The following is a 14,930-nucleotide window of genomic DNA, read 5'->3' as shown; positions in this document are numbered from 1 at the left end:
AATTCTACGCAGAGCCCCTTAAACAAAGCTGCCTCTACGCCAGACAAATACACTGCCGAAAGAAATTAGTCCTCCTGCAAAGATGACGTCGACTTTAATCCGATGACCGCCTATGCCTGGGTTATAGTGGACGTAGTGATAATGATTTCAACGTCGCCCGCCAAGAGATAGTGTAGTGGAATAGCTATCAGAGTACCATCTGTGTCTACCCTTTAACAGGGAATGCTCACTAACAGGAGAACTAGTTTGGTGCAAACGTATGAAGCAAGGACACAGCCATGCCACGGAGACGCACTCGTGCTCTCTACAGCCAAGTGAGCAAATTTGAAAGGGGTCAAACTGTGCAGTCTGACCTTCCGAGTCTCTAGACGGTTCTTTGGGAGAACTGCCACTGGAGTTGGACGTGCTGCGTGAGTTGTGCAACGGTGCTGGTATCAGAGGTCAGGTGAATTTTCTCACTCCCGTAGAAGAGGTTGTGGACGCCTACCCACCACAGACGCCCGCCAGGATCGTCGTATCGTATGGGCGCCATTGCTATATCGTACAGCTACCACATCACAGGTAAGAGGGCTTGTGAGGCCAGACGTGCGAACAGAAGCAGTTGTAAACCGGTTATCAGCAGTGGGACTACGGGCACCAACCCCTCTGTGGCCGTGCGGCTCTAGGCGCTTCAGTCTGGAACCGCGCGACCGCTACGGTCGCAGGTTTGAATCCTGCCGCGGGCATGGATGTGTGTGATGTCCTTAGGTTAGTTAGGTTTAACTAGTTCTAAGTTCTAGGGGAGTGATGACCCCAGATGTTTAAGTCCCGTGGTGCTCAGAGCCATTTTTGAACCCACCCCTCTAGCCCATCTTCCACTCACGCCACGGCACCGACATGCACGGCTCGGCTGGCGCCGTCAGAGGATCACTTGGAATGGTGCACCGTGGCCTTCAGCGATGAAAGCGGATTCTGACTGTACGCAAGGGATGGTCGTTTGCGCTTACGACGTAGATCACGTGAACGCTGGCTCGTAGAGTGCTTCATCTACATCTTCATGGTTACTCTGCATGTCACACTGAAGTACCTGACAGAGGGTTCATCGAACCATCTTCGCAATTCTCTATTATTCCAATCTCGCATAGCGCGCGGAAAGAATGAACCTATATCATTGCGTACGAGCTCTGATTTCCCTTATTTCATCGTGGTGATCGTTCCTCCCTATATAGGTTGGTGACAGCAAAATATTTTCGCATTCGGAGGAGAAAGTTGGTAATTGTAATTTCGTGAGAAGATTCCATCGCAACGAAAAACGCTTCTTTTAATGATTTCCAGCCCAAATCCTGTATCATTTCTGTGACACTCTCTCCCATGTTTCTCCATAATACAAAACGTGCTGCCTTTCTTTGAACTTTGCCGATGTACTCCGTCAGTCCTATCTAGTAACGATCCCACACCGCGCAGCGGTATTCTAAAAGAGGACGGACAAGTGTAGTGTAGGCAGTCTCCTTAGTAGGTCTGTTACATTTTCTAAGTGTCCTGCCAATAAAACGCAGTCTTTGGTTAGCCTTCCCTACAACATTTTCTATGCGTTCCTTCCAATTTAAGTTGTTCGTAATTGTAATAGCTAGGTATTCAGTGGAATTTACGGCTCTTAGATTAGACTGATTTATCGTGTAACCGAAGTTTCGTTTTTTAGGGTCAACTGCCACTTTTCGCACCATTCAGATATCTTTTCTGAATGGTTTTTCAGTCTGTTTTGATCTTCTGATGACTTTATTAGTCGATAAACGACAGCGTCATCTGCAAACAAACGAAGACAGCTGCTCCGATTGTCTACAAAATCGTTTATGTAGATAAGGAACAGCAAAGGGCCTATAAGACTACCTTGGGGAACGCCAGAAATCACTTCTGTTGTACTCGATGACTTCCGTCAATTACTACGAACTGTGACCTCTCTGACGGAAACGACAAATACAATCACATAACTGAGACGATATTCCATAAGCACGTAATTTCACTACGAGCCGCTTGTGTGGTACAGTGTCAAAAGTCATCCGGAAATCCAGAAATTCGGAATCGATCTGAAATCCCTTGTCAATAGCACTCAACACTTCATGTGAATAAAGAGATAGTTGTGTTTCATAGGAACGATAGCCGGCCGAAGTGGCCGAGCGGTTAAAGGCTCTACAGTCTGGAACCGCACGACCGCTACGGTCGCAGGTTCGAATCCTGCCTCGGGCATGGATGTGTGTGATGTCCTTAGGTTAGTTAGGTTTAAGTAGTTCTAAGTTCTAGGGGACTTATGACCACAGCAGTTGAGTCCCATAGTGCTCAGAGCCATTTGAACCATTTTTGAACGATGTTTTCTAAACCCAAATTGACTGTGTGTCAATAGACAGTTTTCTTCGAGGTAATTTATAATGTTCATACACAATATATGTTCTAAAATCCTTTCGCATATCGACGTTAACGATATGGGCCTGTAATGTAGTGGATTAATCCTACTACCTTCTTGGTACTACATTCGCCCAAGACACACTGGCCCCACCTCCAGGCGTTATGTCCTGGGGTGCGATAAGCCAGAACTCCCGTTCAACTTTTTTTGTTTCTGGAGGGGATGGTAAAGAACGCTCGGTACGTGCAGAGTGTTACTTAACCTTTTAATTTTCCATTCAAACAAAAGGAGGGTGATGTGTTGTTCCAACAAGATAATGCTCGCTCACACACTGCCTATGAAACTCAACGTGTCCTGCAAGACATGCAGCAACTTCAAAAATGGTTCAAATGGCTCTGAGCACTATGGGACTCAACTGCTGAGGTCATTAGTCCCCTAGAACTTAGAATTAGTTAAACCTAACTAACCTAAGGACATCACAAACATCCATGCCCGAGGCAGGATGCGAACCTGCGACCGTAGCGGTCTTGCGGTTCCAGACTGCAGCGCCTTTAACCGCACGGCCACTTTGGCCGGCTGCAGCAACTTCCATGGCCAGCATGATCTCCTGGCTTGTCTCTAATCAAGTACGTGTGGGATATGATAGGACGACAAGTGACTCGTGTGACTTGCCAACAAACAACTGTCAGAGAATTACGTGAACATGTGGAGCGGGCGTGAACGTCCCCCAGGACAGTACTTGCCTCCTGCTGTAAGATCGACTGGATATCAAAGTCAGATCCTGCATTACTGTCCGTGCAGGCTATACCACGTGCTAATACGGGTGTTCCAACATGGGTCAGTACTTGATAACTCAGAACCGCTTGTGCTATTGATCCGTAAATGTAATCATTTCTTGTACTCCATATGCACCGTTCCAGTAATAAATTTTGAGTGAATTGGAAACCTATGAAAGGACGTACAATTACATTTCTTCCGGCAGAATAGTTATACGCGTAAGAATAGGTGGGAAGCGCTGGATCATATTATAAAGTCCCTTGTCGCGTTTTCCTGTCTATATGTGAAGACTAATCTCGAGAGCAATTGTAGGGATTTTGACACAATTTTCACTATGAGATAGACTGATTATCTGTATTTATAATTTATTACCGCTACGGTAGACATGTCATCCGGCCACACATATTCAGTTGCACACGAGAAAAGTTGCAGCTAATCACTAACGCTTATATCTACGCACACAAAGGAGTTCAGTAATGTACGCATGAAAGTGTAAAACTCTAAAAATTGTGTCGTTTGTTTTTGGTTATCTATTAATATACAAGCTACTTTGTACATGTGTTTGTATACGGTAAATGTAAGTAGAATGTAAAGGTGAAGCTACAAGGTTCTATACCAAACTGTAACTTCTAGGACTGGATAGTAAAAGGCATCTCATATGAAGTGTCCGCGAATAATCTGTAGAAGAATTCGTTAGAATTCCGACAGTTACAGATGTTAAAACGCGTGTAATATGATTTCAGCAATAATCAGGGTGATACATTTAGTGAATAATCTTACTGACGTAACGAAAACTTCAATATTTTCATTCAGTAACTTATCTGCTGAGCGCCAGAGACAATTTAACAACATCTCGATTACAGTGAGGGGTGGGGAGACAGAGTACACGTATAGGACATTTCCTGACGAATAAATTTAAATGTATTACAGCTTATCTGCATGTTCCTAGTGTATGTCATGTCTATAACTTATGTTAGCATAATTTGGCTATGGAACAATATCTACCAAGATTTAAGCCTTCGGAACGTGAGAAATATTGTTATAGAACAGTATTTAGATACGAGCTGCTTCAACTTAAGATGATACTACTATTCGTCATAAACAATTTCGGTTTGTTTCTCGAGCACAGTCCAAAGTAAGCTAGTTTATTGTTAGGATATTCTTTGAGATGTGGTCCATCTATACAACTACTGAATGTGTATAGCACGAAATCAAATAGCTGCTCACTTAGTTCCACAGACGGACGACTTCTCCAACAAGCTAGTAATAGTAACGATATTAATAATAGCACAGAATTAATTAAGAAACGACAGAGAGAGAATAAGCTGGAATCAATGTGACGTAGCGCCAACATTCTGAAAGTTGGCAAATTATTTGTTGCAACATTTAATATGCAATATAATAGTTAAAGAAATATTTCGGCTTATTTCGTAAGCGAAAAAAATAAATACGTGTCAGCATGTGTTTGTAATCAGATATATCGTGCCCTGTGACTTACCTTAGGATACCTTGGTGAGTTTTAATACAAAGGCGCAATTCGTCGTACATGTTTTCATCAGATTTGCTGTCAAGCTCCTTCTTCTCCAAAACGGCTGTCTCTTTCCACACTATGTCCACGTCGTTTCTGACGTTCGAGAGACGGTGTACGAGGATTTCCAGCTGGGCAGCCACAAGAACCATGACGGCTGCGAACAGGCAGTCCACACCCAAGCTTATCTGACTCACCCAGACAGCCGACAGGCTTTGTACGATATAGGAGATCACATAAAACTTGTTGTTGTGGTCCCACTGGTGCTGAACAAATGGCAAACGGCTCTCCTCTGGGTAGGCTACGAGCGGCACCGAGATCCACAAGAGAGTCTGCGACAGCATGAGCAGTAGCAGCCCCTTCGTGAGGCGCGCAGCTTTCCGGCGGGACGATGCTGAAATGGCTGCCAAGTTAGGGTCCTCTGAGCAGGACCTACGTTGGAGGGACTGCAGCTCGTCTAGCTGGTTAGCCAGGGAGTGGTACTGCCGTCTGTTGTAGACGAAGACTGCCATTTTCACAACGCCACTGCCGCCGATGAAAGTAATGAGCAGAACAAGCGTGGTTAACTCAAAGTTCCCCCAGATGAAGTAAACAGCTACAGCACGATCCGCGATGACGAAAGCGCCCATCCCGAACGCGATGATAGACTGTAGTGTAAACAGGTTGGTTTCACCCAGTTCCCAAATTCCCAGCACCCACAGGTGGCGGATGTTGAGCATTAGAACAGATTTGCCACTGGCTGCCCAGGACAAATTATCGTTCATTTTAGCGATCTTTGAATCTTTTATGAGAGCAATATAACAGCGAGTACCTAAGATAGTTTGATGATTACTGTACTTTCTATTTGAATACTACACTCTGACGACAGCTGTCCTTGTCAGCTAACCATGGTGAGATACAGAGCTGATGATAGTCGACTCACCGCCTCTGTGGTTTACTCACTCTCCTCTGTCACTCTGACGGTGAGGCTGTCATTTATATATAAATACATCTATGTCATTGCAAAATCTTACAAATTGCAGTGGCGGAAGTAAGTTCTGAATTATGAAGACCTACTGCAGCATTTTGTGGATGACTTATTTAGGTCCTTTTGCAAGTGGTCCCATCTGAGTTATATAATACGAAACAATCGTAATTCGTCGATGGAGGTAAATTATGGAAACTGCTCATTTTTCTTTTCCATCATACTGATCGACGGTGACAATTAAGTTTAAAACTTTAGTCCCACACTTGAAACATTTATTTGTTGTGTGTCAACGCAAGACCGTTATGAATATGAATAAAATACTGACAATAGTAGGCTACCTATAAAAAAGTAGCGTTTTCTGTGAATTATTAAAATATTCATGTCGCAGGTCAGCTAATAAACCACAGAATACTTAACTCGTAGCGACGGCAGATAATACGAACACGATGTAGAGGGAATATGTGATGTACCATGAGAAACGCGTCAGTGATATACGAGGGTGATTCAAATTAGAACCTGAGAAGTGCTAGAATATGTTTATTGTAACGATGAACAGAAAACTCAAGTGTCATTTTCGACATAGTCTCCCTTACGTTGCATGCACGTATTCCACTGCTTTGGAGGTCAATAGACACCGCGATGAAAGAATTCTTCTGGCGATATAAGCAACCAATCGTGCACGGCAGTTTTCACCTCTTTGTCACTTCTGAAACGCCTGCCTCCCATTGCTTCCTTTAATATACCTAACAGATGAAAACCACTAGAAGCGAGATGTGGTGAAAAGGAGGATGTATTAGACAATCAAATTTAATTTTGGAAATTTGTGGTTAGGCCTTTTGGGACGACACTGCTGAGGTCATGTGTCCCTAAGCTTACACACTACTTAATCTAAGTTAAACTAACTTACGGTAAATACAACACACACACCCATGCCCGAGGGAGGATTCGAACTTCCGACGACGGGAGCCGCGCAAAACACGGCAAGGCGCCTTAGACGGCGCGGCTACCTATCGCTGCTCAAATTTAAATTCCTTACTGGCTGTATGCAGTCCGTTGTTGTCATGCTGTAGCAACACTCCTGAAGTCAGAGGTCAGCATCGTTTACCCCTAACTGCACGGCGAAGTTGATCTTTCAGGATGCCTGAATAAGAATTGCTGGTTACTGTAGCTCCCCTATCCATGTAGTACTCCAGAATCCCTCCATTTGCATCTCCGATGAGAATGAGCGTATCTTTTCCAGCAGACGGTTGAGTCCGTAATTTCTTTGGTTTTCTTGATGAGCTATGGCACCGTTACCTTTTTGACCTTTTCGTTTCTGTTGATAGTCACATGTACCATCACCTGTAACCACTTTACATAGAAATGCGTCAATTTGGAAGTGGAAACGACGGAAAAATTCTTCACAGGCACTGAAGCGAGAGCCTTTGAATTCGACAGTCAAGTGACATGGCACCTATCTTGCAGACACCTTACTGAAGCGCAGTACATTGTGAACTATATTGTTCGATGAACCAATACTAATTTTCAAAACTTCTGCCTATTCCATTCAGCGTTATTCAACTGTTCTCTCTTAAAAGCTGCTCCACTAACACAGTGTTCTTGTCCGTCACTATGGTCTTGGGGCACCCTCCACAGAACTTAAGCCGCTTTTCAACTTCCTGTACCACTCGTACCTTTTCTAGAATGAAAAACAAGAATCACCGTACTGCGCTGTCAGTCTGCAATGAATTTCGATTGATTCGACGTCCTCACTAGACCGCTGCTTAATAGAGGTGCATGTTCACAGTGGGATGGTAATCTTGTAGTGGACGCTTCTGCCAGTTGTCTATCACTTTCTGAACGTCAGAAAACGTTACTGCCACCTATCAACCGCATCACACAACTTTTTGAAATTTTGTGGGAATTTTAAGTTTTCCATTTGAATCACTCTCGTAGTTTGTGATTCTGTCTTACAAAGGCTGAGTTCATCACAAAAATGCAGCTTCGCTTCTCTACAGGTTTGACACCAACTGTACGCACTGCACCCTACTCCCTTGGTTGTTTCCAAGGGATTGGTCAGCAGAACTGTGCGTATTACCAAACACTGGAACCAAATATTACGCAATGAAGCAGTTGTATACATGACTTCAGATCTTAAAGTACATAGAAATATTAGTTGATCCAGTAGTCAAAACATACGATGGTATTACGCTTCGTAAAGAGCACAACTTCGCTTTCTTCTATATTGAGAGCGAGTTGCTATTATCTTCATATGATTGATATTTTTTCGTAAAATAGTGGCGTATTGCTGCAATTTTTACTGTAGAGTACTTTCTCAGTGATAACTGCATCAGCTGCAAAGAGCGTTAGATTTGTAAGTAGCCTATCGTCAAAGTCATTGACATATAACTTAAAAGGCATTACTACGCTCCCCTGCGGCATAGCAGGTACAGTTTCAGTTTCTAGAGATGATTTTGTTTCCAGGGAAACTTGCTGCGTCCTGTCTGAGAAAAGTCTTTCGTTTCCTAAAGTAAACTGATAATTACAATGTCTGCGTTGCTACAGCGTCTGTATCTTCACGACACAGTGCCCTTCACACACGCATGCACGTAAGAATGACATTTTATTCTGAACATCCATGCCTCGGTGGGCAAAAATGACGGTATGGTAATTGTCTTCCTTGACATAAATCACAATTTGTGCGAGCATAAGGATTTGTGACTACGGGAGACATCGAAGTTTGATCCGTCCTGGGGGCACACTCGGATTGCCGAAGGGTTTATGGCGACCGCTTTAGAAAAGCGGGAAGCAGGGTTCGATACCTGGTCTGGCACAAATTATCATATGCCATAAACAGCTCTTGTCAATGCGTAGTACCAGAATGCGTGTCTATTGCGTAATGTTTACGACAGCTGTAATTGTCAGTGGCAGTGTCTAATTCTACAGACATGCATGGATGTGAGAAGAACACTGTATTGAGGACATATAGAGACTGTATAAACACAGACATTTTAAAAATCAGTGATATATCCATGCTTCGACAGACAAAAATTACGATGTGGTGTTAGTCTCCCTGTGCGCAAATCACGAATTTGAGAGCATAGGAACTGTTACTACGTAACATATAGAAGTTTGAATTGGTACCGGGGGAATGCTCAGACAGTTCAAATGGCAGTCTGCCTTCCGCAGTAGGCCGATGCAGACATCCTGTTTACATATCTGCCGTTATAAAGTTTAACAGTGATGTGCTTTACATATGTCTCTCTGTAACATACTTCCTTCGACGCACCAAGGCATTTTCACAACTAAAATCGGCACTGAAGTTTTCGATGAGTATGTGCAGCTCAAACAGTAGGGCGAATCATGTTCTGGCCCACTTCTTGTATCAAATTAACTATCCAAATTAATTAATTGAAGAATTAATGACCCCCACCCCTTGATGACATCATTGGCTTTCCGCAGGTGACACATAGGTCCCTTCAGTTACGCTTCTTCCTTTCCCCACCCCGAACCTTAGAAATGATGGGAAATTGATATTTTGGTGGTACATTAAAAAAATGCTGCGAATTGAAATTTATTGGTGGGAGTATCCAATTTTCTGACTTCACCTTGAGGTTTGGAGACCAACTGACCTAGTTCACAACATCACCACTTTCTGAGGGCGCTATTGCCCTTCCCACACTCTTACCCCCACCTACATCTGTAATTTGGAAGGAGAAAGTTTCATTAGTGCTAGGCTGCTGGATAGGAGGGGTGTAAGTCTTTATTTTGTATATAGTGTAGAATATTGTTTGTTTAAACAGATTGAGTTTTTACCCTCTAAAGCTCCCTTGAGTACCAAGGAAGTTTGTCCGTCTTAACACAAGTAATAATCATCGTGTCGCTTTTTCTTGTGTTTTCCGTCGATTCCTTTCCTCACCGATTGCTTACCTTATCAGTCCACCTCATTACCAACATTCTTCATTAGAGCCGCATCTCAAATGCTACGATTCTCTTCTGTTCCGGTTTTCCCAAGTCCATGTTCCACTACAACGCTTCCTCAAATTAAGGCCTACGATTGAACTAGAGACTCCTCTTGGCCAGGCATACCCTTTTTTGACAGTGCTAGTCTCCTCTTTTAAGTCCTTCTTGCTCCGCCCATCATAGGTCACATTACTGCGTGGGAAATAGTTGCTCAAGTTTGTCTACTTCATGACTCCAATTCTGATGTTAAGTTTCTCGCTGTACTCTTTTTCGTTACTTCACAGAACTTTTGCTTCCATTTACTCTAAGATCAGTGTTCATTAGACTGTTCATTCCATTCAGGAGGTCCTTTATTTCTTGTTCACTTTAACCGAGCATAGTAATGTCATCAGCGAAACTTATCATTGACATCGTTTAACCCTGAAATTTAATCACTTTTATTCCTTCTTCGCTGTACAGATTACACAGTACGGATGCCTTATTATTGTTAGTAACTCTGATGCATGGTCTCTTAAGGCGATTGTGTGATGATCATTGAAATTTTGGGCTCTGCTATCTAAATGGAGTTTTATAAACGAGAATACCGAAGTGTCTGAAACGGAACGTTTGAAGTCAGTGTGCAGGGTGGTATAACTAAACTAATTCTGTTTTAACACGCCTAAATTGTGAGGTGGTCTTCATTAAATGACATGTAGTTCTTTCTCATAGCTATATTAATTACAGCGATATCAGCATCAATTTCGACTTTTCAAATTTACGTATAATCATCTCTGTTGCTACTATCATAGTTATAATGTAGACCAATTCATGAGAATTTCATTCTTCAAAATCCCATTAGGTTTCGGAGAAACCGTAATGTTTAAAACTTACGTTTTATCTCCATTGGATAGAAAACCAGTTGCTGTCTGATGTGGATGTTGGTGTTGTAATTCGAAACTGTCGTACCTGGCTGACGGAGCGCTCTAGCTTGACACATCTGAGAGGTGTAGTGGACAAACTAATTTAAAACTGATTCTAATCGCAAATGTGAATCGATTGTCTCACCAACTGGATGGAGCCAATGGATGTAGCACTCAAGGGCGATTTACCAGTTAACTATTGTAAGAGCTATGCTCTTGTTCTGCCAGAGCCCAATGATATAGGAGCACATCAGAAAATACGTGCACTTGTAAAAGAAAGAACTGAGGTATAGAAAATTGTTAACTTCACGTCATGTGTTTGATGTCAAGACACACTTTTACATAGCAAAATTACATATATTACAGCAAGAAAAATGAAATAACGAACAAAGGTCGTCGTGAACACTTCTTTAAGATTCCATTTATTTCGCCAAGTATTCTAAATGCCCTCCGACTACCGAAATACACGTTTTTAGACGTTGGTGCGACGAATATATAGTTCCAAAAATATGTTTCTTTTGTCTTCTTGGGTTGTTGGAACTCTTACATAGACTTCACTTTTTAGTTTGTACCTGGGAAAACGGTCTAGTGGCGTCATATCAGGCAAACTTGCACATCTGGCAGGAACCGGGCACACATCGTGCTGTTATGACGTAGAGCCACGTCCACCTTAATACAAGTAAATGCAGGTGCCCCATGAAGGAATAATCCGAATGGGACTGATATCGGTGGAGGTGATGTACAAGTACAGACAAACAAGTTATTACAATTTCAGAAAAATTGGAAAAGTCAACAGGGCGTTCATCAAACTCTGGCCTTTTTTTTTTTTGTCGTCAGTCTACTGACTGGTTTGATGCGGCCCGCCACGAATTCCTTTCCTGTGCTAACCTCCTCATCTCAGAGTAGCACTTGCAACCTACGTCCTCAATTATTTGCTTGACGTACTCCAATCTCTGTCGTCCTCTACAGTTGTTGCCCTCTACAGCTCCCTCTAGTACCATGCAAGTCATTCCTTCATGTCTTAGCAGATGTCCTATCATCCTGTCCCTTCTCCTTATTAGTGTTTTCCCCATATTCCTTTCCTCTCCGATTCTGCGTAGAACCTCGTCATTCCTTACCTTATCAGTCCACCTAATTTTCAACATTCGTCTATAGCACCACATCTCAAATGCTTCGATTCTCTTCTGTTCCGGTTTTCCCACAGTCCATGTTTCACTCCCATACAATGCTGTACTCCAGACGTACATCCTCAGAAATTTCTCCCTCAAATTACGGCCGGCATTTGATATTAGTAGACTTCTCTCGGCCAGAATTCCTTAACTTCATTGACTTCGCGACCATCAACCCTGATGTTATGTTTCTCATTTCTACTACTTGTCATTACCTTCGTCTTTCTCCGATTTACTCTCAAACCATACTCCATACTGTGTACTCATTAGACTGTTCATTCCGTTCAGCAGATCATTTAATTCTTCTTCACTTTCACTCAGGATAGCAATGTCATCAGCGAATCGTATCATTGATATCCTTTCACCTTGTATTTTAATTCCACTCCTGAACCTTTCTTTTATTTCCATCATTGCTTCCTCGATGTACAGATTGAAGAGTAGGGGCGAAAGGCTACAGCCTTGTCTTACACCCTTCTTAATACGAGCACTTCGTTCTTGATCGTCCACTCTTATTATTCCCTCTTGGGAATATTGTATATGACCCGTCTCTCCCTATAGCTTACCCCTACATTTTTCAGAATCTTGAACAGCTTGCACCATTTTCTATTGTCGAACGGTTTTTCCTGGTCGACAAATCCTATGAAAGTGTCTTGATTTTTCTTTAGCCTTGCTTCCATTATTAGCCGTAACGTCAGAATTGCGTCTCTCGTCCCTTTACTTTTCCTAAAACCAAACTGATCGTCACCTAGCGCATTCTCAATTTTCTTTTCCATTCTTCTGTATATTATTCTTGTAAGCAGCTTCGACGCATGAGCTGTTAAGCTGATTGTGCGATAATTCTCGCACTTGTCAGCTCTTGCCGTCTCCGGAATTGTATCCTCGAATTGGATTTGGTCCTTCCTGTGTCCTGCTATCCTACTATGTCATTCTTATTGTAAGAATTAACTTGGTTGATACCCAAGGATCAGCTTCTCCCGACTTACGAAACACACTGCAAAACACGACCGCTGCTCCAGACTCCAAAACTGATCAACAAGCGTATTCAATAATTTGGTCATCAAGTCAATCAGGAATATCAAACGCAGATATTTCTTTCTGGCCGTTTTGTGCTCCAGCGAGTAGAGCTCCATTAAAATGCTGTTTCATGGAAGTGTTTAACTACTTTTTCTGCAGCAGGTGTCGGAAAGACTCGCCCGTCGTTAGGAACCGACTCGATCTTAACATTATCCTAGTGGTCTCCGACTACAATCCACGTAGGAGGATTAGGGCAACAGTGACCCATCATTTTATGGCCGACCTAAACTCCCGTCCCCCCATTGTCGGAAACTTGCCAATGTGATTACATTAGCAATAAGGAATAACAAATATGTTGCCAAGGAAATGATGTGTCACACAGATTTCTATTTTTCGCTGACGGATAAATTTATTCTCCAAGACTAATCGTAATACTGAAGCCGAAAAATCTGCGCAACATGACGTAGCAATGGCTAACTTGTTTGTTCAAATTCTGTAAAACAGTGTCGATCGCAACAAATGTTTATTTTGGTAGATAACCGGTTTCGATCTATAATTTAGACCACCTACAGGCCGAAAGCACTACAATAGAATAGCAATACGTATTCAGAGGGGTTTCTTTGCATAGAGATATTAATACGACTAAAGAGATCTAAAATAAAAGCTACAATAATAACAAAATATGATGTTATGGAAATGACGGTTGGTGATGGTGGTGGGCGGGGCAAGATCCGTTAGAAAACATGCGTCAACAGTTGAACAAGTCGAGAAAACATACTGTAAACTCCGCTCATCGCATACGGTGTTACGTCATGGACAACCAATCCTGTACTCATTACATGGGGCATGTTATATGAAATCGCATAGTTCAAATACATTTGAAAAAATATACAAAAATATACAAAAAAACCGCATACATAACTATTCACAAGAACACCTACCACAATACATTTAATCTAAAGAAACGCAATAACAGACATAATTTGTTCGGTTGTCTATAGATTGCCCTCTATGGGCATTTGTTATCAACTCGTTGAAGGTAATCGTAGCAGAGATGGCTGTATTAGTTGCCGTAGCAATGGCCTGTTGGCGTCGATAGTCCAGCGAGGCCCACTACAGACAGAATGCGGAGGAGGCGGCGGATATCCGATGACTTGGAAGTAGATCGGCAGCGGCGGATATCCGATGATCAGGAAGTACGTCGTCGTATTTCAGCTTTGATTGACGATAGTAGGAAAGAAACTGACCGCCGCAGTTCGGTCTCGAATTGTCACAAGAACATCATTGAAGCGATCGCTCCGAAGAACTGTATGCTACTGTCAGGGAACCTAGTTATAATGCTTTGTGGCAGTTAATGTTAAGCAAACTATACACTTACGAAATCTAAACTGATGATGGAAGGAAGACTGACGACGATGTATTTATCGAAACAGAAAGCATTTTGTATCTGGCCTCTGTAAGGAATACCAATAAAATGCAACGAAAACAGAAACATTGGATGAAATCAAAACCTTTAAAACAACTTACATCTCTCTGTCCAGACCCATTGATGTGACCACATGTCAGAAGCCTGAACAACCACCTTTTGCAGCACGGAACTCTGTGAGAAATACAGAAACACAGCCAGGGAGGTTCTGGAAGGTATCGACAAGGATGTGAAGCGATGCGCACTCCAGTGGCGTGACCAGCTGCGCTATGTTTCTCGGTTGAGGATATAAGGCGGGAACAGCCTGATCGCGATGGCCCCACAGTTTTCCGAATTGGTATAATCTGAGGAGTTTTATGGCCAGGGGAGTAAACTCGTCCTTGTGTTCTTCAAATCACATACATGCACTGCAAGTTGTGTGACACGTTGCATTGTCCTGCCGGTAGATGCTATCGTACCGAGGAAAATCAAACCCCGTGTAGGGGTGGACGTGGTCCTCATTGTTAATCCACTGTGCCTTCCACAATGACGAGATCACAAAGGCCATAACGCTTCCTTCTCCGACCTGGACTCTTCCGACAGTTGAAGCAGTGTTTTTACTTTCAGACGTTTCACGTCGTCCACGCTAAAGGCCATTTTTCCTATGGAGCATAAAACGTGATTCACCTTAAAAGGCTGTCTGGCGCTACACAGTGTACTTCCAAAATGCACCCACCGTTTGTGATACAAGCAGTCGGCATAAGTGCATAAAGAAGGTGCCTGCTGCAGAGGCTCATATTCAGTAAGATTTACTGAAGATACTGGGGCTACAACTTTGCTTCTGCCGTTTTT

General features: G+C 42.8%; 1 protein-coding gene across 1 annotated transcript in view; it reads right to left on the bottom strand.

Annotated features, from left to right (window-relative positions):
* LOC124712199 overlaps positions 1-5,446 on the bottom strand; it is a 33,161-nt gene extending 27,715 nt beyond the window's left edge. The window contains exon 1 of the mRNA XM_047242496.1: positions 4,653-5,446. Within this exon, the coding sequence (XP_047098452.1) occupies positions 4,653-5,446 (794 nt within the window). The remainder of the gene's footprint in view (positions 1-4,652) is intronic.
* Positions 5,447-14,930: the final 9,484 nt, after the last annotated feature.

This window comes from Schistocerca piceifrons, chromosome 8 (genome assembly GCF_021461385.2).
Source record: "Schistocerca piceifrons isolate TAMUIC-IGC-003096 chromosome 8, iqSchPice1.1, whole genome shotgun sequence".
In the NCBI taxonomy this organism is placed as follows: domain Eukaryota; kingdom Metazoa; phylum Arthropoda; class Insecta; order Orthoptera; family Acrididae; genus Schistocerca; species Schistocerca piceifrons.
Note: the sequence above shows the minus strand (reverse complement) of the source record. Positions and strands in the feature narration are given on the sequence as shown.